General features: G+C 45.3%; 1 protein-coding gene across 3 annotated transcripts in view; it reads right to left on the reverse strand.

The window, feature by feature from the left end:
- The window catches only part of Farp1 (FERM, ARH/RhoGEF and pleckstrin domain protein 1), a 266,176-nt gene that overhangs the window by 91,487 nt on the left and 149,695 nt on the right, over positions 1-24,994 (reverse strand). For all 3 annotated transcript variants that reach the window (XM_047553352.1, XM_047553350.1, XM_047553351.1), the window contains exon 3: positions 6,810-6,914. In XM_047553352.1, the coding sequence (XP_047409308.1) occupies positions 6,810-6,914 (105 nt within the window). The remainder of the gene's footprint in view (positions 1-6,809; positions 6,915-24,994) is intronic.

Raw genomic sequence — 24,994 nt, forward strand, 5'->3', positions numbered from 1 at the left:
GGCCTCAATGTCCTCGGTTAGACCGCAGGGGGGAGTGAGGTCAGAGGCTGTGACTGCATAAATCAAGAGAACCTTGAAAGCACGCCTGCCGCTGGCAGCCCTTTCCTCTCTGCCCAGAGGAGGAGAGGGAATGAATCACAAAATGCCAGGCTTCTTCCTGAGTTTTCCCATATTTATTTATAAGAAGCCAGAATTATTTTATCAGGCATGAGCAATGCTGCTCTAATTAAAAACTGGTGGATTGCCAGGTGCGGAGGTGCCCATCTGTAATCCCAGTGGCTTGGGAGGCTGAGGCCGGAGGATCACAAGTTCAAAGCTAGTCTCAGCAACTTAGCGAGGCCCTGAGCAACTTAGCAAGATCCTATGCTAAAATAAAAAATAACGAGGGCTGGGGATGTGGCTCAGTGGTTAAGTGCCCCTGGGTTCAATCCCCAGTATCCACCTCCCATAAAGAAAGAAAAGTAACTTTAAAAATTGGTGGAGTGGCCTCATGGGCTTCTGAGTTAGAAAGAACACAAGAATAGAAAGAAGGAGGAATCTGAGCGCCTACTATGTGCCGTGAACCTTGCGTGGATCATCACTGTAAAGCGCTTGGAGCCCTCATGGTAACCATGTGCATTGGTCATTTGTTACTCAGTTTTTTCAGATAAGGTGAAAAATCAAGGAAGTTGGGAATCTGCCCAGCTGCTCAATGATCAAGTTCGAGCAGTCACGGGCCACCGTGCTGAGCTCTTCCACTGTCCGCGCCAGGCCAGTGAGATGAGGGCTCCTGGCTCGGCAGTCAGCTGGGAAAGTGCACACGGCCCTTGGAGACGGGGACATCTGTGGAAAGGTGGCAGAGAACACATGCCTTGGCTGAGCAGCCCGAGTGTCAGTCAGGGCCACACACTTCATTGGTAAGGGTGAGCGGGTACTTCTCTGAAGTTGCTCTCTGCAAAATGTGGCCTCGGGATGCCTCCCTCAGAGAAATACCCTCAGGCAGACTGGCAGACCAGGCCCCGGGGCCAACTCTGGCCTACTGCCTGTTTTGGCATGCTTAGAAACAAAGGTTTGCTTTTACATTTTTAAGTGGTCTTAAAATAAAAATCACAAGAATAATAATGTTTGGTGGCTTGTGAAAACTATATAAAATCCAATTTTTGGTGGCTATAAATGAAGTTTTATTGGAACACGGCCCATTCATTCACCTACGTCTTGTCTGTGGCTGCTGCTGTCCTGCTAGGGCCGAGGGGGATGTCTGAGGCCTCTCCCCTGGGCCACACCTTAGTCAGGCTATATTGAGCTCTCTTCCTACTAGGCCTCAACTTCAGGCTTCTGTGTGGTTTTGATCAAGAATCCTACTAGGTCAATTTAGACGGAATTCTCTGATTTGTTCCCTGAGTTCATCCCTGGAACAACTCAATGGCTTTCTGGCCCTCAGCCTTAGGCACCAATTAGCTGGCGAATTAAGTACAGGTCTTGATTCCTAGGATCAATAGCATTTCTGGCACAGAAAGCTCAATCCATAAAAAAAAAAAGAAAGAGCTGATTAAAAGACTTTTCTGCTCTGTGGAGTAATTCTGTAGGGATAGCTGCCTGCACCCAAGGACAACAGCAGGCCAAACTTGCTGTAAATACAGGAACCACCTCCACAGCTTGACAAGCCACAGGACAAGTCTAATTAGGGTAGAGCACAATTGATTATTTAATAATTACTACTGGCTTATTAGAACCTTGAGAAACAAAATCTTGGACTGGAAAGCACTTATTTTCTCCTTAAACTTCCTCAGATCCTTCCTAGGAAAATGCTCCGGGCTGGGGTGTGGCTCAGTGGCACAGAGGGAGGACCCTGGTTTTGGTCCCCAGCACTGCCAACAAAGCAGGGGTGGGGGGTGGGGACGCTCTGACTGGAGTTCTTACAGGAAATGAAACGATGAGACGAGGGACAGCGGCTGAGCTGGAAGTCAAGTCGCACAGTTTGACAACTTACCACTTGGGACTTGTTTGCACATATCACACTCAGAGAAATGGGCAAAACCTGCAGGGGTGGCCCCATGCTTGGGCAGCACAGGAGCAGCCCTTGCACAGAGCCTGGCAAAGGTGACAGTCACAACCACAGAGTTACACATCACAGTGACAGCAAGCACGTGTTCCCTGCAGCGCTGCCCACGCAGCCCAGGGGAACAGCAGGCCAGGTGTCCATCAACAGATGACTGGGCATGTACAATGTGGAGAGTGTGCGCGGTGGAAATACCACCCAGCAGCAAGAAGAGCCGGATCCGGTCACCTACACAAACCTGAGGGCGACCTGCTGAGTGAAGTGCGCCCGTCACAGGGCAGACGCTGCGTGACTCCAGGGACACAAGGGGTCTCAAGGAGTCGAATTCTTAGAAAGTAGAGTGGTGGGTGCCAGGGACAGAGGGAGGGAGACGGGGAGCTCAGAGGGCACAGAGTCCCAGGCATGCAGTGGAAGGGGTCTGGAGAGGGGCTCCCAGCACCGGGCTCGAGCCACGGCCCCGTATGCTCGAAGCGGCAGGATGGCAGGTTTCGTGTCGTCTGGATAACGGTGAGGATGGAGGCAACGGTGTTCATGACTCGAGCCTTCCAAACACTTTACCAGGCCCCGTACACCGGGCTGCACGTGCACAGCTACAACCGCAAGGCCTCCTTCAGAAGCTGCGCGAGCTGATACTCCCATTTTACCGAGTGAGGCTCAATGGGCTGACAGTTTACCCCAAAATGCACCCGCAGGGAACCTACTGCTAAGAGGCCCTGCAGCGAGGTCAGTGCCAGGGGTCTGACCATGGTACACCTTTCAACTGCCTACAGTTATACCCCCTGGCAAAGGTGGCACCGCCCAGCATCCCAGAAGGAGGCACAAATCTCACGTTCCCAAGCAAGTTTACCTGGGGGCAGAGGGACAACCCAGCTAGTGTTCATCACTCCCACAGGGAGCTGTTCTTCCTCAGATTATCCAACCAGGTCTGGTAATGGGAACCTCCCAACCAGATCCGTCAGCCCAGCTCTGCGCTGGCCGTGGGGTCTGCTACGGTGCCTTTAGGTCGCTGCATTTTGGGGTAAACTGTCATTGAAGTTACAACGTAAAGCTCACTGAATTTTCACAAATGGATCACACCCACAGACCAGCACCCAGGAAAGAAAACGGTTGGGACCCCAGCTGTACCCCTTCTAGTCACTTATACTGTCCCCTCTAATGTCACAGATCTATTCTCCCTAAACAAATTGTTTTACAAGTCAATGAAATCAGCTCTCGGGTTGGGACTCCATAGTTGACACACAGTAAAACACAGAGACCTGGTCAAAATGAAAGGGCGATTAAGAACACAGGCCTGTGTCTAAACGGAACGAACCTCACTCCACCATTCCCTACCCAAGCGCCTCTGTGAAGACGTCACTTCCTAAGACTGAGCTTCCTCATAAAAAGAGAGGAAGAGGGAGAGAGAAGGGCTTTGAATTCACTAGTGAAGGACCAAGAGTAAACCTAGTTTGGCATTTGGCAGTTTACCCTCTAGGGCAGTGTGGACAAACTATAACTTCCTACTTGATAAAGTTTTATTGGGACACAGCTATGCTCGATCCTTTCCATACTCCCTAAGGCTGCTTGTATGCTACGCGACAGATTTAAATAGCTACCACTGAGATCTTATGGCCGCAGAGTTTATATATACATATATACATATATTTTCTACCTGCCTTTTTGTAAAAAGTTTGTTGATCCCCACTCTAGAATATAAGCTCCATGAGAAAAGGGAGTGGGTCATGCTTGATCTGCTGGGACTAGAACACCCTGGCATGTGGTAAATGGCCACAGGTTGGCTCACACATCTTTTATTATCGGTATAAATTTTTTGGTGGGAAGGAATGCTGGGGATTGAACCCAGGGCCTGCATGTACTCTACCACTGAGCTACACTCCCAGCCCTGCATTTTTATTTACATTACATATGACAAATAAACACCTATTTCTTTAAGTCATTGTTAATGGGGTTTTCTTTATACTACAGTTAAGCCCATTCCTAAACAATATCATAAATCATAAAAATCGAGTCTGATAAAAACTTGAAAGAGCCAGTCAAGCAAAAGAGAAGCACCCGAGAAAAGGCCCTGAACCGGAGTCAGAAGACACAGTCAGAAGCCCAGTTCTGCCCACTGGAGTCCCAGGCGTGGGACAATTCCTGGACTCAGAACCCTCAGCTGCAAAGTGCGGCCTTAGTACCGACTTCAGGTTGGAGAGGCAGCGCCAGCTGGGCGGGAACAAGACAGACGGGAACAGGAAAGCCTCTAGGAGCCGCGGTGACCCTGGCAGGCATGTCGCAGGCATGTCGGAAATAATGAGATAACAGAGCTCCGATGTTTTGAGAACTATTATTTGAACATAAAATAAGCTTATGAAACAGTGGTTCCGAGTGATGTCACCCTGCTACCCGGAGACTGCTTCTGTGGTCTCTCTTCCCAGACTAGTGAATGGAAATTGCACTCCCTCTTGCCACCTGACACTCTGGGTTCACGTTTCTTCCACAGCCTCACGTGTGAAGCCCGAGAGAGAAGCGGAGAACAGCCGTCAGGTGAAGGAGCGAATGCGGGCTTAGATCTGACAGGTCTGTGGCGGCCATCTGCTGCTTCAGAAAAAGGACTCGGTGGGAGTCAGGGAAGCTAAGATTTATGGTACAGACTAGAAAATGACGGAGCACTCAGAGATGAGAGCGAGTAGAGAAGCCACAGCCTGCACTCATTTTAGATGCACGAGACTGGCTTTGCCCCGCTGGCCCCGGGCAGGCCTTGGGGCAGGAGTCAGCGCCTCCCCTTCTGCCTGCTCCGCCCTTGGAGGCTCTCCCCCACATCTGGACGGTTCCCTCTCTGCTCTTCCTCCCTGCCGTCTGCACCTCCTCTGAGGGCTGTGCCTTCTCTGCCCCTCAATGTAGTATCCCTCCCACGGCCTCTCTCTCCCTTCACATCCAGTCGCAGAGCGTCAACTGGTATTTCAATGATCCCAAGATTCTGGAGTCTGAATTTCTGCTCTGATTTCTTTCCTGTCCCCTACCAGGAAACCCGCCTTCTGGCCCTGCCCGCCAGACCCCTCCACCAGCACCCCACTCCCCAGATCTGACAGGACTCCTCCTCTCCTGGACGTGGTCCTCCCCGGCTCTCCTTCTCCAGCGAGGGGTGCTGTGGTTGACAGCGGAGGCTAGAGCTGAGCTGCCCTGAGCCCACTACTCTCACGAGTCATCCCCTCAACTACATCCTCCTCTCCCTCGGCCTTTGGAAGCCGTTCACCTCCCCCAGCCTTCCACTCTGCCTGCGTCCTGGCCAGTCCACCTTCTGCCTAATCGCAGCATGTCCTGCAGGTCTCCGGGCTACAGTCTCGTCCTATTCCAGTCTGGCTACAGTTGTCTTTCTAAAGCAAATCAGATCACACCATATTCCCTATAAAATGCAGGAGCAGCTTCGCAAGCCCATTATCTTGGTGTGGACAACAGGGTGGGCCCTTACTTCAGGCAACTACTATTCAGGACAATGGCCCCTTCCTACATGCAACTACCGAGTACCGCAAATACGGCCAGGCAGAGCGAGGGGCCGCGGTGTCAGGTGAATACCAGACTTAATATGTTAAATATGTCAGTGAAGTGATATATATTGTTAAATGTGTTTTAAAATTAATTTCAATTGATTTGTTTAAAGCTTTTTTAACATAGCTTCTAGAAAAGTTAAAATTATGTATGTGGTTCATATTCTATTGGACAGAGATGGCATAGAAAGCCCTTGCCATCTGGCCCCTGCCCACCTTTCCACCTTCCACCATCTTTGCCATCGCCCCTCCCCCAGTCCCTCACCTCTGCCTTTTGAGCAGGTTCCTGAAGGGGCCACTTGATTTCTGGTATTTGTACCTGAGGTCCCCTCTCTCTGGGACTTTCTATTAAGTCAGGTCCTATTGGTCCTGGAATTCAGTTTGGCAATATCTGGGAAGGACTTCCTGAACCCAAATGTCTGTTGTCCCCACGGCCCAGCAGCCCTCCATGGAGACCTGTCACATGCCCTGTGGCCTCTGACTCAAGCCTGGAGCACAGGTACCCGGCATCTTGCATCTGCCAGAAGAGTGAGTGGAAGTCCAGGCACTGGGCGTACCAAAGAATAACTAGAAACTGAGCCAAGAAGCTTCCACCTCCACCTGAAAAGGTGACTAATGAAAAACAGTCTTAAGAAAGTGCCATCCAACAAGACAGATAAAAACAGGGAGGGGATATGCTAAATGTTGGATTCAACATGGGGAAACGTTTTCAAGGGACAATCTGACATATTTAGCAACTTTAAAATGGTTGGACCTGCTGGTTGGGCAATTTTTTGAACATTTTTTAATAGCTAAAAAAGAAAGAATCCAAAGTAGTGAATCATTGACATTGGAAGTTGCAAATTATATGCGGCAGCTGTGAAAAAGAAGGAAGAGGGCTGGACATGCTGAAAGGAGAGCTTCCCTTGCTAATGGGGGAACGTGCAGGCCACTGTCAGCTGCTTCCTCACATCTGCGCATTTTAAAGAGAAGGAAGGTTCCCGGGGTGGGAGGGAGAGTTTACCGAGTACCCTCCTTGAACGTGGTGACCACGTGCACAAGGTACCTTTATCATGCATGTGAAATTCTGTTTTGAATATCTATATACCTCTGCGCACACACAGATACACACACACAAATTAAAACGTCCATGAGGGCCTGCTGGGTGTTTTGCCTCTGTTTACTTCTGTATGGCCAAGGAGGGTACCGATGACTCCCCAAAATGAACAGACAGTAACACAGCCACATTGACCGGCGTCTCCTACCGTGATCTTCTTGTGATCAGGAAACTCGAGGCCAAAATAGTCGCCCTCCACGAGGTTGAGGTGGTTGCACACGGCGTCCAGCAGCACCTTGCCCGGAGCTCTTTGCTGGGAACAGAAGCAACAGGCGTTAACCCTGAAGGCAGGCAGCACCGAAATCCCGACCCGGCTGCCCCACTAAGGAAACCTCATGACTCCCACGTCTGCGGGCCCGCACAGCTTGCCAACATCCACCACGCCACCCTGGGTGCCAGGCCCAGCCACATCTCTGTGCCCTGCTCCTGCTATCCCCAAACTTGAGGGCGAACTCTGCCATTTCCTCTCCACCCTGACCCCAGGCACACCTCCATCCCTTTTCTAAGAGTAGACTTTGATTTGGAGTTTTATAGCAGGTAGAGTCCCGTCCCTACCACACAGTGTCTTACAGCGGTGTGGCACGTCTGCCGTAACCGCTGAGCCCATACTGAGACACGGTTATCACCTGAAGTCTCTAGCTCTTACTATGATTCACTCTTTGTGCTGTGCAGTTCTATGGGCGTCGACCAACGTGTAGACAAGTCTCTACCACTATGGGGTCATACAGAATGGCTTCCCCCTATGAAACGAGCTTCCCCTGAAAATCCTCTGTGCTCTACCTATTCATCCCTCCACATTCCTGGCAACCACCGATCTTCCAACTGTCTCTACATTTATCTTTTTCCAGAACATCCTGTAGTTGGGATCATACAATGTGTAGGCTTTTCAGCCTGGCTTCGTTTACTTAGTAACATGTGTTGAATGTTCCCTGTGTCTTTTGGTGACTTGACGGCTCATTCCTTTTCATTGCTGAATAATATTCTGTTGTCTGGATGTCCCAAATTGTTTCTATCTTCATCTACTGAAGAGCATCTTGGTTGCTTTCATGTTTTGGTAATTGCGAATATAGTTGCTATAAATATTTGTGTGCAGGTTTTATGTGAACATAAATTTTCAACTCATGTCCCAAGACTCCTCCACAGTATTTATGGCTTTTTGATTTGGGTTTTGTGTGTGTGTGTGTGTGTGTGTGTGTGTGTGTGTGTGTAAACTAGAGCGTACTCACACTGAAAAGAAATGCCAAATTTAATCATCCTTGTATCCACAATGCCCGAAGACCAATCAAGCAGTTTTGTTGAAATAAATGTATGCACAAATGAATAAGTTACCTCCTCCCAGCTGAGTCTGTGTCCTCAATTAATCTGGGGCTACTTTATTCATCGTTATAGCCCCACGGCCTAGCAAGGAGTCGGCGCTCCATCAGTGCCTGCTCCTCACGCAGATCAATGTCAATACTACTCACAGGGATAGGAGCTTAGAATATAAGAACCCAATTTCTACCTTACGGAGCGTAGAATCCTATGCTGCAGTCTCCCTTCACTATCTGCTAGTCACAATGACATGCTGGAAGAAAAATGTTTCAAACCCATCACCGTCCACAGTTTCTGGTTTTATACTTTCACCCCCCCCCCAGAAGAGCAGGAATCAATTTTAGTAATCAATTCACAACCCCAGAGACTGACAGACGGCACGTGTGAGGCCTGCGTGGCACCAGCAGCCACTAAAGGCACTCACTTTGGCGGTGAACGCTTATCTAGGGAAGGGACACAGAGAGCAGCATGATCTTATTTCCCACCACTTCAGTGTACCAGTCTGTCCTGTTTCAGACATGCTGTGTCCCAGTTAGGTTGACACCAGGGGAAAGCTGCTCCAAACGAGTCCCTGGTCCTGGGTTCAAGTTCACACCAGCCTCCAAAGAGCCACATAATGAACTTATGCACAGCTATTTATTCTGGGCCCTCCTCTCATTCCAGCAACTCTAGTAAAATCTGTAGACATGAATAAGAACATTATAAAAATAGGCTCCCAAAGTAAAAATTATAGAAGAACTCTTATACTATAAGATTATTTTTTAAGGGAACAGCAAATTCCACTTTGACGATCTTTCTCACAATTCTCGACATTGTCTATTTGTAACAAAAATGAGCCACCAATATCTGCCCAGCTGGCAGGCACTGACGTTTCCCAGAGAATTCCTGGAACTAGGGAATTTGATAACTTCATCTAGATTTACAGAGTCTGAGAAATGAGGCACTTCACAGTTCAACACTGGAAATCCAAACAAGCAGAAAAAAATCAATACACAATGGATGTCTTTATGGACAGGGTGTTAAACTAAGCACTTCACAGGAGACGGGGGGAGCGTTACCATTGAAACAGTCCTGGACTGAGTCAGCACAGACTCTGAATGTGTTGAGCGGACCTTGGTGATCACGCTGGCTGTGCTGGGTTTGGAACCTGCAGCAAAACTTTAGCAGTGCAAATGCTACTGCTGTCCTGCCAGAGATAAGCACGAGTCACCGGCTTTCTGCAGAAGAAAGGGTTTGAAACAGATGCTTGCAATCTAGCTAATAAATGACAAAGCTGTTCTCGATTCTCAAATTTTTTTCTTAGGATTTATTATTTCATAAGAATATACACAAAATGATTTTTATGGCACTGAATTTTTTTTTGTTAATTTAGAATTTGAATGGTGGTTTTATAGTCCCTAAATTTTATCTATAAAATAGATGCCTATACAGCATTATGAGTTCTCCTGCAGGCGTTGGTTATATTCAGAGGTAAGGAAACCCAGTATCACTAGAAAGCATTTCGAAGGCTTAAAAATGCATCCAGACTTGACAGTTTCCTGGGTAAATGTCATTTGAAGGGACTCGGCATTAATATCCCGAAGTGTCCCAGGTTGCTACAACCTAAAATGCCTCTAGTTATCAAGACACTGTAATACAATCAGGACCCCATTTCCCTGTTTTTCAGGAATTGGCACAAAACTATCTGGGGGTATCAACATACCCAGGGCCACACTCTGCTTTGGAGAAAGCATCTCAGAGGAGGGAGGCACGGGATGAGTTTCCTCTGAGTTAAGAAAGCTATTCTTCCTAGGTTAAATTCACTACATCAATAGCATCTCTCTGTACTCGCCTTTAATGAGTCCTTGAACTTCACTCTGAAAGTTATTCTGTTACAAATCACACCACAGACTATAAAAATGATACAGCTGCTAAGGAAAACAGTATGGTAGCTTCTCAAAAAATTAAACATGAAATCATCTTACAATTCAGCAATTCTGCTCCTGGGTATAGAATCAAAAGAGCTGCCAGTGTGATACTAAAGAGATACGTGTACGCTCATGTACAGAGCAGCCTTCACAAGAGCCCAAAGACGGAAAGGGCCCAACTGGCCACTGATGGACAAATGGCCAATGAACAAGATGCAGCAAATGCATATTTATTACCAAGTTCTCCATTACTATGAAATATTTGTGGCTGGGTAGCTTAAGGAAAAGAGGCATATTTAGTGCCCAGTCCTGGGGCCCAGTGACAGGCACTGTGTGGCTTGGCTCTGGTGAAGGCCTCATAGCAGAAGGCATCCAAATGGTGAGAGCAGTGCAGGACAGGAGATGACACTGCAAGACGGGGAGCCGAGGAGGCTGGGGAGTGGCAGGCTTGCTCTTTTACACTAACCCTCTCATGACGACTAACTCAGGGGTCCCACAGAATACCTTAATCCCTTCCAAGGGCACACCCCCAATTACCTGAGGACCCCCCACTAGGTCCCACCTCTTAAAGTTCCCACCACTTCCACACCACCCTGCTGAGGACCAACCTCCAACACAGGAACCCGCAGGGGACAAAGCACATCCAAATTACAGCTGTATATAATTACATATTCGTCAGCCTTAAAAGGTGTGGAAGGCCTGGTACAAGCTACTCATAGATGAACCCTGAAGACACTGTGCTAAGTGAACTAAGCCAGTTACCAAGGGACACATACTGCATCACTCTGCTTAAATGAGGTATCTAAGTGTGAGATCCACAGAGACAGAAGGCAGAATGGTGGTTGCCAGGGATTGGGGAGTTGGCGTTTAATGGCAGGTGGGGGTTCTGGGGATGGATGGCAGTACAGTAATGTCAATGTGTTCACGCATTGAGCTGCGTGCTCGCCAGTGGTTACAATGTTACATTGTTATGTTCTATATGTTTTTCACAATAGAAAATACCCAAGAAAAATGGGAAACAATAACTAAAGGATGGGGCTCACATCAAGAAAAGACTGGAGGCTACTCACTATGTTAAGAATAAGAAAATAGCCCAGGATGGTGGCGCATGCCTGTAATCCCAACAACTTGGGAGGCTGAGATAGGAGAGTCGCAAGTTCGAAGCCAGCCTCAGCAAGTGAGGCCCTCAGCAAGTTAGGGAGACCCTGTCTCTAAATAAAATATTTAAAAAGGGCTGGGGGTGTGGCTCAGTGGTTAGGCACCCCTGGGTTCAATCTTCAGTGCAAGAAAAGGAAAAAAAGAGAGGAAAGAAAGAATCCATTTTCTTTACATTAGAGCTTAGAAAAATATTGAGGGACAGGACCTCATTACACAGGGAGAAAGTGTGTGTCCTGCATATTTGCTAATATTTCTTGGGATAAAGACCTTCTTTATATGTGTCTGGCAAAAAAAGGCATGAAATGAACACACGGGGAAGTGACCACAAATCACACATTTGGGCAGGCTTTGCCCTGGACGCCAATGACAGCATGCAAAAGCTACACATCAACTAGCTCTTTACAGCCTTCAAAAAGAAAAAAGCCCTGTAAACTGGTCAATAAACTTTGAGTGGGGACAAAGGTGGTAACAGCATAGATTAAGCTGGCAGAACACAAAGCAGAACGCTGCCCGCCAACGAATGTTCTCAGAATGGCTGACCACGCACACACACACACAGACACACACACACACAGACACACACACGCACACGCACACACACACAGACCTTCTGGCTGCTCAAACTCTCATACACGAGAAAGGGACACCGGTTACGCAGGCATCATCTGAAGACCTATATGTTAGTGATGGTTTGACACAAAAGAGACCTGACAGCAGATGTGTGGTTTCTTCCACGTCCTCGTTTGCTTGAGTGTTTGTATTGTGGGCAGGGCTGATCTTAAGGCTCATGCTGCCTCCAGGAAACCAAGCCCAGCAGACTCCACGCACGGCCGTCCTGACCCAGACGCACATTCCTTACCAGAGGCCAAACGGTAATTACAATGTTTTATTTTGAAGAACAAACCAGTCATTAGTGAGAATACATAATCAAATTTTTTATCGCTTCTTTCTTATTGGCTTTTAATTATGCTCCAGAAACATCTGAATTTTAATTTTAATTTTAATCTATGATGCAAATAAGTCTGCTGACTCTGAACTGAGTGTCTATCCTGCTTTCTCCACTCAGGGTGGCCTTTGGTGGGTCCTATGAAGTTGAATTTAGGCGGAGGCTGGCCCTCCTGGGGAAGGCCCAGCAACTGCACTCTAAATACCAATCAGGGTGCCCAGCCCTGGCCAGCTCCCAGCTGTTACAAATAGGGGTCAAAGAGGCTTCAGATCATTGGGCCTTTAAGCCATTTCTATGCTTTCTGGTTATTTCTAGTCATAAAGATTTATGCAGGAATATATATATTTTTTTACTTCTAAAAGAATGAGGACACATTCTCCTGTAGATTGGGGGAGGTCTATTCTCCCTCCTCTTGCCCTGCCGCCTCAAAGAGCCAAATAAATTAATCTCCCACTTGATAAAGCTGAAGCTCTGCCTTTCAGAAATTACCTCAGATGGAAAACCACATAGACCACATTTTCAAAGTTTGCACCTGCCGAGGTTGTGGAGGGCCATCTCTAGAAGTGCTTTTTCTGTTTTGGGACCCATATCACTATGACAACCACTCATGCAGCAGAAGGGAATGGCTTCTCTCAAACACTGTGCCCCTCTTTTCCTACCACTAAAATATTCAGAAGACAGCTCTATAATCCACTAACCCTCCACCTGTCTGATCTTAGGGCCTTGCTATGTCACAGATTTTCTTACAGCTGTGACAGTTTGGGTCTGGAAGGTCCTACAGAGGTGCATGTGTTGAAGGCTTGGTCCCTAGCTGAGGACACTATTGGGAGGTGGTGGAGACTAGCAGGTGGGGCCTAGTTGGAGGAAGCAGGCCACTGGGGGTGTACTTGAAGGGGATATCTCATCCCTTCAACCATCTTCTTCTTCCTGGCTATCATGAAATGAGCAGCTTTATTCCTTCCCTACATGTTGTCTGCCATGATGTTCTGCTTCACCACAAGCCAGAAACTATGAACTCATGAGACCATGGACTAAAGTCATGAGCAAAAATAATCTTTCCTCTCTTAAGTTGATTTTCTCAGCTATTTTGTCAGAGTAACAGAAAGCCAACTCATACACAGGCCATGGTAATTTTTGATGAGGTGAGTAGAACTATTAATAACTATAATGGCTTAAGGAGGCTGGGGTACATTTACTGATCAAGGGTAGCCATGTGTGGGCACTGTGCTAGGGTACAGAGGAAGGTATCTCTAAGTTATTGATGTAGATACATATCCAATCAAATTAGGACATATGGGAAGTGCTATGTTAGAGGTACTAACAAAAAGTTGTGGAAGGTCAGAGAACAAAGCGACTAGCTATTGTCTCTGATGGTAGAATACTTTGGGAGTGCTGCATCTAAGATATTAAGAAGTCTATCTGAATGGGTCTTATGGGATGAGCAGGAGTTTGCCAGGTGAGCACAGATGGAGTCATGATGTATTAGTCAGCTAGGGCTGCTGTAACAAAACGTACACTTAAATAAGAGAAATTATTATTTTTTGCAGTTCTGGAGGATGAGAGGTCTATAATCAAAGTGCTGGCTGAATCAGTTTCTGGTGAGGTTCTCTCCTGGCTTTCAGATGGCTGCCTTCTCTCTGTGACCTCCTGTTGTAAGAGAACAAGTTGATCTTTAGTCCTCTTCTAAAGTCACTAGTCCTAATGGCTCAGGGCTCATTCTATCACCTCATTTAACCTTTATTACTTCGGTACTCAAAACACAGCCTCCACGGTTGTGGCTGCAGCAGATGGATTTTGGGGAGATGCGCTTCAGTCCTGGCAGATGCAGTTGTGAAAGGAGCAGAGATGTGATCTGCCCTCTGGACTGAGGTGAGACGTGGGTGAGATTATGACTGCAGGGTGTGGTTGCCACCTGGAACTGACGGGAAGTATAGATTTACAGAGGAATGGGGTCGAGGCTGGAAAGTGGTCTCTTTCCCAGACCCCAAATGCATCTCCCTGCAGTTTCCCTGGTCAGAGAGCCCAGATAACAGAGCAGCAAGTCACATGACTTGTCCCCAGGTAGGGTCCATGTTCCTGTCTGCCTTAGCATTAGGTACTCCTGATTACACAGGGTGTGGCTTAAAAAAAAAAAAAAAAAAAAACACTTTCAGAGACATTGCAGGTTGCATATGCATGTCGCTAAGAGCTTTTAACTTAAAACTCAGACGACTATAAAGAGGAATATTTGGTCAATGAGGAGTAGCTTAGATTTAAAAAAAAAACAGTATAGCAGAAATAAAAATTTCACTAGAAAAGTGTAACAAAGAGGCTGGAAATACCCCTCCAAACTAGAGCTGCGGGTAGAGATGGGAACACAGAATGGCCCTAGATATTCTACCTCCATCGCCGGAGCCCAGCATTGGGATCACCTGACTCCTACCCAGAAAGACCCAGGAGGAGAGGAAACCATACACTGGAACATGGGAAAAATCTGCAGAACTTTCCAGACTAAAAAGCCAGACAGTATGTCACAGAATTAATGAGGAAAGCTCACAGAGCAAATTATTGGAAACTTTTGGAAAACAAGAAATGATTCAAAAGTTAGGAGAGAAAGGAAGATTAAAAAAAAAATCAGAACGTTACAGACTTCTTGAATACAGCCCTGCACTGCTCGATGGGAAGACGATATTCCAAGGAATGTGCTATCGGGTGAGTGGGTCACGGTCATGGACACACCGCAGAGTGCTGATAACCACGACACACCCAGGCTGTAGTGTGTGTGTGTGTGTGTTAGAGCCTATGGCTCCGAGGGTCATGAGGGACTGTATGACAGAAGGTTAACTCAAGAGAAAACAGTGACATCAAGAGACCCAGGAGGCATAAGATGCAGGGGGCAGCCAGGGGCACAGCCCGGCATCTGGTCTTACAGTGAACTTTTTTATAAGTATCGGACTCGCACATGATAACAGCACCGCCTGGTAGACACACAAACCAGCAACACAGTTGCCCACTGTCACCTCCAAGCCCTGGGTCCTGTAAGTGACACAGGGGTCTCCTTTCGTTCGACTGGTAGCAGTGGGTTGTAGACACCCATGTCACCACACACGGGAGGAATGTGCTGGGCTGTGATGCCACTGGCCAAGTGTCCAGCTGCCTTGTAATCGTATGGGTCCCCGAGACCCAGCTCCCCGCCCACGTAAGCGTCGTTCTGTGGAACCTGACTGAGCATCAGAAGCTGGGCAGGGCCCTCCTGCCTTTTCCACGCTTTCGGACATCGGCAATAACGACTGCAAATAAAGACACCCGAGTCGGATGTGGTGACCTTGGGGCCTCGCCCTGTGGGCAGAGGGGACCCTGCCCACCTCAACTGTACTGCACCTGATGGCCGTTCTAGCCCAAAGGACAACAGTGTCCAAGGTCACTCTCGCAGGAGGCAAGCTGTTCTTTGTGCCTTGTTTCCTTTTCTGTAGAACAGGCACGATGGTGGAACCCTCCACAAGGTCACGAGGTCACACGACTCGGGAGTCACCAAGCCCTTGGGAGGGGAACCTGGGCCCCACAAACTGCAGGGTATTCATGATGGCGATGATGACGGTAGTGACCACCACAATGACAACGTTGCTGCTGATGGAGAACGGGCAGGGGCGAAGGGTGGGGCAGGACTCCAGGCCCCACGCTGACCGATGGCCCCCACGGGGCACAGTGGACCACCATCGACAGGAGCTCTGACCTTCACCCCACACTCCAGGGAGCCCGGACAAGGCTTTCTTTCTGGAGGACGCAGCTGAATGTTTAGGCCGGCCACGGCTCTGCCCAGGGACGCGGAGACTCTTCCTGCTGGCCAAGGCTGCCCGCAGGGACACAGTGTCTCCTTGTTCCCCCCAGCATTCAGAACACTTACTAAACACACTCCAGATTGAATTTCAGAGTCCCCGACTCCAGGACACGGAGAGAATGGGCCCTTTCATCTCCCTCGCTGTAATTCAGCCATGGTATAACCACGGCGTCTGGACACAGCTCCCTTCTTCCTCTTCCTTCACCCCAAGATTTCCACAGGCTGTGAGTGTGTGTGTGTGTGTGTGTGTGTGATTCCTATCGCTTTCTTGTAAACTGGTAGGAAGTGAGCAAAAGAGAAGAAAAAGGAAAAAGAAAAAAGAAAACAAAAAACAAAAAAAAACCCAAATCCGTGCATGGGAGATTTCAACTTCAGCTCCTCTGAGCCGTGGGTGAGTCCGACCCTGACCTGCAACTCATGGTCTTTTGATCATTTGCAGAAAATGAATTTAAAAACCTGAAATTTATCAGAATAGAAAAATCTCCCTTGCCATTCTGGGACTGCCCCTAATAGGCAGCAAATAAATAAATATCACACAAAGAATGACCAAGGCAGGCATGACCCAGAATGGCCACCACGACCAGCACTGGGAAAGGTCTGGCTCCTCCTGGGGTCTGTTTAGTGTGGTGCTTTCTCCTTAGGCTCAATGACCCAAGCCACAGAAGTGCATTTCGTCCATAGAACCTGAATTTTCTGAAGGAAAAAAGCCAAAAAAATCACCTGATATCACACACTTGGCCTCCAAAATTATTGTTCCACAGTAAGATGGGAAATAGATATTTTGTTGAATTTAGTGTTTGAACAGAAGGGTGAAAATTTTATGGAACAAAGTCACTAAAATAACACTGTGGTTCCTGGCTCTCATCTTTCTTCATGTGCTGGTAAAGTTTAGCTACCTTATCTTAGAAACGCAGCTTTTTCTCAAGAACTAATCCTTACGAACATTAACTGAAAGAATGATTATTCTATTTAGACACTCCCTGCAGAAAACATTTTAAACATGTTTTCAATTAGTCAGTAGGGAAAATGGGAATATATTTTCAAATCTCGGGAGGAGCTTTTAAAATTATTTTTTATGCAAAAGGCGTTTAAATTAAAAATACATGAATCAAATCTAAAGCTGTGAAAACACAGCTTTTCGGGTCCTTTAAGAACTCTTAGCTCTGGGGTCACCAGAAAACCTGCCAAGCAAATAGTTCTTGCTCTGGTGTGACGGTGACTCACCCCCTCAGAAGCTCATGTGGAAATCTGATTGCCATGTGGCAGTTTTGGGAAGTGGGGCCTGTAAAAGGTGATTAGGTCTTTAAAACACATTGATGTCAAAAACAAAACAAAGCAAAAAAACATTGATGTCTTTGAGAGAGCAGATTGTCATGAAGCCAATTCCCCACTCACACTCTGTCTCCACTGCAGGCGCCAACTTGACCTTCTGCTTTTCTGCATGTTATGACACAGTACGAGGTCCTCACCAGAAGCTAAGCGGAGGCGGGCACTATGTTCTTGGACTTCCAGTCTCCAAGAGCCCTGAGTCAGATTAACTCCTTCTCTTCATAAGTGACCCGGTCTCACGTCTTCTACTATAGCCACAGACAATGGACAAAGACATCTTTATTTTTCAAGTCCTTTTCAGGTTTAACCCACTGTTAACCATGGAAGGGAGTGAAGGAAGGAATAGGCACTGGCTTGAGGTTCGCGCATCTGCGAAGAAGTCAAGAGTTGTAACCAAATACTTAGGATGTACCTTTATTTGAGAAACTGGAATGTTCAAATTAATATAAGCACAGACTCTGGGCTTAGAGAAAAGAAATATACAAATAAGAACATAATGAAAGTACAAAAAGCAGATCCAACAGAGACAGAAAGTAGAACGGTAGTAGTTGCCTGGGACTAGGGGAGTGAAAAATGTGGAGTTGTTGCTTAATAGGGACAGAGTTTTAGTGTGGGAAGATGGAAAGAGTTCTGCAGATGAACAGTGGTGATGGTTAAGCAGCAATGTGAATGTACTAATGCCACATTTTAAAATGGTTAAAATGGTAAATTTTTGTTATGCCTATTTTATCACAACAAAAAAATGGAGGAAAGCATATCCAAAAATATGGACAATCTACTAAAAGGAATGGTCAATTATGGGGTAGGGAAAAATCAATCATGACAAACTTATTTTCACCATAAAGAAAGAAAGCGGATGGACACCTAACCTTTGCATCACTTTCAATGTACGAAGCTATTACTACTGGGTATGAAAATGCATGTGGTTATATTTGGGAACAGCACAGAATGAGGAAGGTAGGGGTTCTAGAATCATCAGGTCATGACTTTAAAGTCTTGCTTGCTACGGCCAACTACATGGCCCAGGGAAGTTACACGGTCTTACCTAGGTACTGATTTTCCCATCTTAACAATAGAATGATGATAAATCTCTAAAAGAGTGATTATGGTAAATACACAAGTGCCAAGAACACATTACCATCTTGCTCAATAAATCAGTGAAATTTCTAACTCTCAATAACTATGAAACTCTGTATTGAGTATTTTTAAACATCCCTACATTTTAATCACTGCAAAATAAAGCTTGTATTTATTTTACTATCTTCTGATGAGAGATTGGGGAATAAGAAAATGGATAGAAAAGGGAGGGGGAGGAAAAGTGGAGTTCATACATTCTACAAACTGGAAAAACACTAAAAACTCTTAGGTGTTAACACCACTGTTCTGAAAAACAAGGTAGTTCTGCTATATACACTGTGGTTTCTATGCCAGGATTTAATTAGGGTTAATTCTAGGATAACAATGATTCCAAAGGGACTCTAGAAATCAGGTTCACCTGGAAACTTCAAAGCACCCACATCCTATAACCCCATACCTAGAAAGTCTTGCAGGCCTATGTGAATATTCATGCACACACCCACAAATGTTCACGGTGCTTGGGAACTGGGACTATGCAGCTGACCTGCAATGCCATTCTTCTCAAATTCATGGTTGAGCATTTGGATGGATTTTTTTTTTCATAGCAATTTCCTTTATTTTCTCTGCCTACGTTTGATCTGTCACTTATGATTTCCATGTGACTTATCTCATTAACAGTTTCCAAATTACCTCTCAAGTCACCTCTATCAGAACCAGTCATCTTCACAAAATCAGGTATGTCAATTCTTCTACTCAGAACCTGTTTTCTATGCACATCGGAACCTTTACGACGGCTGAAACTCTCTCCCCAGAAATCTTCATGGAAAATTTTCTCTCCTCTTCTTCATCTTTGCTCAAATCTCAGTTTCTCAATAGGACTTACCCTGACCATCCTGCTCAAAATTGCAAGCTGTGCCCACCCCTCCATACCTCTAATTCCACAGTATTTCTGTTTTTCGCTTTCACTTACACTTTCTAACACTCAGAACAATACATCTGCTAATGTTCCTTACCCACCTCTGCCTTTTCCTACCAGATGCACACTCTACCAGGACACCAGCTCTCATCTGTTTTGTTTGGAACAGCACGATACAGAGTATATTCTGCTAAATTGATAAGTGAATAATTCTAAACCCATAATTCTGTGGTGAGAATAGCACAGTCTTCAACAAAAGAAATTATAAAAGTGGGATCGAGATTCTAGAGCCAGTTAGAGAATATATTTTTATTTTAAGAAATGGCCGTCAAAGGATTGCCATCTTCAAAAAGTTGTAAGTGCACACTGCTAGCACAAGGCCCACCATGGGAGAAAAGGTTTCAAGGAAAATGACAAAATTGAGGATGACACTCCACTGATTGGGAGCCACGTTAAACTGCACAATGTGTGACCAGGCTGGTCACGTCACAGCCACATTTGGAAAGGCCCATCTACAGGAAGAAGATCCACTCTGCATGGCGAATGCGTGACATCATAGTGAGTGGCCGTGTGGCTTCCAGGAACAGACCAGGCATGTGAATACACAGACTAGGGCAGGCTCTTTGTGACGCAGTGCTTTTGGAATATCCAAAAGTTCAGGTCCTTTTGGGCTGGTTCACTGGCCACCCATGTTGCTCTGGTGTGACTGTTTCAATGTCTGGTAAAAAGAGTGTCTGGGATTTTACACGCTCTGCTGTCAATTCACACTGGCTTTCAGTTCCGGTCTCGGTCCGAGCCCCTGGGAAGCAGGGCACCCAGAGCCACCCTTCCAGGACACTTCACCTCTGCAGGGTCATCCCCATGGTCACAGCGAGCAGCCAGGGGACTGACAGCAAGCCTGAAGAGTAGGATAAGGGCCTGGCTGCAGGTTCTACATCACACGCAAAATCCTACCCATTATAAGGTAAATCTACTACCATGGGCAGCTGACAGTGGCCTCATGGCAACTCTGATAGAAAAGCCCTGTTTGAAAACAGACATGTTTCTGGAAAAAACAAAGCCAAGCAATAAGGGCTACCTTTAAGAACAGAAAACCTTTCTAAGTTGCCTGAGACTGACCGGCATTTGAAACACTAATCTGAAGGGGTGACATAACAGCAAGAAAGGCACAAAACCAAAGCCCGGTGTGTCCCCTTCCCAAGAGTCGGGTTCCTTGGAGTGATGGTATTCCACCAATGGAGCGTACTGATTAAATATGGTTTTGTCCCCAAATTTATAAGTGATAGCATTGGTACTTACAACAAACCCAATTAAATACCAAAAGACAATGAGCATGTTTTTGAAACACAGATTCAATCATCTGGCCAAAATTAAACATGCCTTCAAAGAAGAAACAGAGTTCACAGGTTTGCCTAGAAACTGAATAGTTGAGACTAAATTCTGACTGGCACAGACAACAAAAAGATCTAATTTTAAAAGCTTGGATCTGCTTTCCGCCGTCTAACTTCTTAGTTAACCATGCAAGACAGCTCAAACATGTTTTAAATAGGGATGCCAAAAAAGAAGTTAATTGGAGCTGCGTATACTATTGAGTGTACACTGGGTGCTCTATTTCACAAAAACCAGTGCGAAAATTGCATATTGTTCTCTCCTCCTCAAATGCATGATTAGTTCAAGTTGCACTGAATGGGGGGAAGCCTCGGGAAAAAAATACATTTGTAAAAAGAAAGCAGAAGACAATTCATAAAAAACCACAGAAGAGTGGTCAGCGTGGTGGGGTGGGGAAGCAGGGGTTAAGGGGTGAAGGGCTTCAGATGTGCAGGATGGAAAGTTCTGGAGCTCCACTCCACAGCAGCATGAGCCTGAACACTGCTGAACTGTATGCTTCAAAATGGGGAAGGTGTGAAATTTTATGCTGTATTTTTTTTAAACAGTTTTAGAAAAAGATAAGAATGTAGAGAGGACTCGGTGTCTAAGACTGAGCCTATGAAAAAGAGTATTTCCTTGATGATACTACAGGCCAAGATGGTTGATGAATTTTTTGGAACAAAAGTAGATACAAGTGGCACACCCTACAGACAGGCCACACACCAGAGACCGGACGTGATGCCTCATGAGGTTCTGCGTGACCAAGCGGAGCGACCACTGGTGGCTTGATGCTTGATTTTCACTCCATTTTCAAAGCAGTCTCCTACTGAGGGATTGCCCAATGGAAAAAATTCAAAAGCTTTTACTGTATCGTTAACAGCTCTGTTTTCACTCAATGTGCCTCCCAGTCTGTCAGAGCAACCCATGAAGAGCAGGGATAAAATGTGCTTTGTTTTCTCTGCTGCAATGCCCTGTGGCTGTCTCAGGGTATTAAGAAGACAGTGTAGCTTTCAGGCCCCGAGGGGCTTCAGGTTTGGGGTGTTTTATTTTATTTTATTTCACACAAGACATAACTCTGACCAACATGCTGCCTTTTGCAAAATCCTAGGCCATGAATACTTTCTGTGAGACAGCTCTATGAAAATCCACATGGAAAAGCTACACGTTAAGATAAACATTCTTGAGAAACCCCTGTGTATAAGAAGTTTGTGCCTCTCCCATTTATCAATGCCTTTCGACACATTTGTGTAATTTCGAATTAAGGAACCTGATCCTGAGCTCATTGGTACAAAATGGATTAGCAAGACAGACAGGAACAGTATTTCTCCTGGATTTCAGTTTATGACCTTTGACCCCAAAGTTACCACTGGTTCACGAATGAAGAGAGTGCGATTAGATGGTTTACTCCTAAAGTGATCAGCCTAGCCTATGTTTAATTAATCAATAAGCTGTTGGGACAGACAGGAGCCTTCATTTTTAGGTACTTATTCTATAAGTACCAAGACCAGTTCATAAAAGACAGGAAGCCAGGGACAAAGATAGAAAACACCCCACAGCTTTATTAATCAAATTAGTCATGAGCTGAAGATAAAGATGCATCTAATTATATTTTAAAAACAAATATAAGACTGAGGCAGGAGGATTGTAAGTTTGAAACCAGCCTCAGCAACTTAGCAAAAACCCTGTCTCAAAATAAAAAGATAAAAAGGGCTGGGGATGTGGCTCAGGGTTAAGTGCCCCTGGGTTCAGTCCCCCACACAAAACCAAACAGCATCAAAACAAATATATATTCCCAGAAGCATTGTTCTTAGTACTTTGGAGAGATGGGTTGTTGAAATATAGCAATGAAACAATTTCTGCTATTTCAACAACAAAAGCCTAAACCATTTTACTCATGGCTTATTTCCACAAGTCTATGGATTATTTACCAGTGAACAAAGGAAATTTTCACGATATGCCGATATGCTGGCGGCTCCCAGCAATGTCCAGAATTGCTTCAACAATATCTACTTTTTATTCTTTATCCCATATCTTGCTACAAAATTTCAATTATTTTATTAACCTCTCAAAAACAAGAGCGTGAATTTCATGGCTTGGCCAATCAACAGAACTCCAAATGCCTACCATCAATAAGTTATGGCAGCAGCGAGGGGTCTTGGACGCCAACGGGTACGTCAGTTGTCACTGGAGTTAAAGTCAGAAACATTATCCCAAAGGCCCTGGAAAGGCTTTGCTCCCCAGGGCCTGATGCTTCCAAATGGCCCAGTGGCAAAAGGGAAAGGAAGGGAATTTGCACAGAACGGGGCAGTGAAGACAGAGGCTGCCAAAGGAAGCTCGGGAATGTGGCAGGCGCGGTCAGCGCATTGCTGTCACAGAAGCTACACCAGTGAGTGTTCCATCCTTATTTTCAGATAACAGAAGCCAACGTTGTTTTTTTTTTGTTGTTGTTGTTGTTTTTAACCTTCTGCAGATATTAGAAAAAGCTAAGAGCATCATTTCAAAAAATAAACTCTTTCCAGAAAATGTCAGATCGCGTTTCTATCAAGCTCTTCAGACTCAAATTATGGATCATCAATTTTAGTGTGGCAACAACTTGCAGACAGTTATAAATTAAATGCAAAACCTTTAAATACCAAGGTTACACGCTACAAAATAAATCTTACATAAGGAGCAACGGGTGCAGCAAGAACTGTACTTTGCTTGTCTGTGTTGCCAAAACATACACCCCGGCTTCGACGTGCCAAGATTTCCTCATGAAAATGGGATTTCCTTCATGAAAGACTAGATGATAAAGTAGGAGAGTAGCTGGGACTTTTTTTTTTTTCTTTCTAAACCACAAATTAAACCACAAAGAAAATCAAGAGCCACCTGGAATTGAGAAGCCACTTTCAAAACCTGCATTATACAAAAACTCAATATACAGATGAAATGAAGGTAAGACTGTCTGAAGCATTAAGTCAGACCTTAAGAGAAAAATTTCCCAGTGTATTTAATATATTAACCAAACAATAAAACACTTTAAACACAGTTCGGTTGTGCAGAAACTCAGAAGGTACATTCGTTATAAATATAAAGATGACTACATTCTATTCTGGTTCTTGAGTATTTAATTGCTCTGAAGCTAACTTCCTTATATGGGCTTAAGAAACTATTGACACTCAACAGGAAGGCAAAATTATGGGGCTCTGAATTCTGGGAAAGAAGACAGTGTTTTCCTCTAAAGACTGAACAAAGTTAGCTGCAAATAGTATGTGAGAATTGAGATGTTTTTGTTATTTATATAACAGCAAAATTAATTAGACATGCTTTTTGAAGAAGTGTTTTTCTTAAAAGTAAAGAGTTAATAACCAGAAATGTGCCAATTTGAGACACCTTAAAAGGTATCCTTCAAAAATTTTCCTCTAAAAGGGAACAACTCAGAAATAATAGGCCTACAGACAGATCAAAACAAATATGTAATATTTTCATGTGCTAGGAATAATCTAGAAATATATAATAGGCATACCTTTGAGGTATTAATTGATATTATAATCATAACAGAAGTCTCAAGTGTCTTAAACAACCACATTTCCAAAGCCAGCAAGAAAAGTGAAGCACCGTGTTTCCCATTATGGAGAGCATTTGGCCCACATTTTACTTTTTAGAGTGCTGCGGACTGAACTCAGGGCCTCATGCCTGCTACGCAAGTGCTCTACCTCAGGGCTACACCCCCAACACTTTTTACTTTTTATTTGGAGACACAGTCTTGCTGAGTTGCTCAGGCTGCCTGGAACTTGTGATTCTCCTGCCTCAGCTGCCTGAGTAGCTAGATTACAGGTGTGTGCCACAGTGCCCCAATGAACCATATTTTAAATGAAATCTAGTTGCCTTTCTGATTCCACTACCTTGGCACACCTGTGTAAACATAGCAACAAAAATCTAAAACTTCATTGTGAAGCCTATGGACCAACTGCTCATAACTGCCAACCAAAAATCAAGTTCCCCTCCAAAGTGTTAAAAGAATATATGAATCGTCTTACTGATTAGAAGCAACAAATGTTTTCTTTCACCACAGATGCTAAAAACAAGATAAATACACCCAGGGCTGCCCTGCAATGCAATTTTACGCCATGTTTAACGTGGGTAGCTCTATTGCTTCCTGAAGTTGTGTAGTGTCAGCAAACATCTAGCTACATTACTTTTTTTTTTTTTTAAAACATAGACTTACAACCATAAACTCTTCCAATTGAGAATGCAAATATTTTTCTCACTCGCCCATGACAAATAGCTATTCTGCCAAAAGTTTTGAAGAAACCAGCTTCCAGGCCAATAATCTCTGTGTTACAGACATTAATGTGTGTGTGGCATATAGGGTGTGGGATGGGTGTGTGTGTGTGTGCATGCTCTGTGTTGGTTGGGTTTTGGTTGCTTTTGTCTAAGATGGCTACCATGCCACCAGAAATTAAAAATCTGTGCAATCTGCAAGCCCAGAAAGTGCTCACTGAGGGGTGCTTCTTAGACAATT

The sequence above is a fragment of the Sciurus carolinensis genome, chromosome 5 (genome assembly GCF_902686445.1).
Source record: "Sciurus carolinensis chromosome 5, mSciCar1.2, whole genome shotgun sequence".
Lineage (NCBI taxonomy): Eukaryota > Metazoa > Chordata > Mammalia > Rodentia > Sciuridae > Sciurus > Sciurus carolinensis.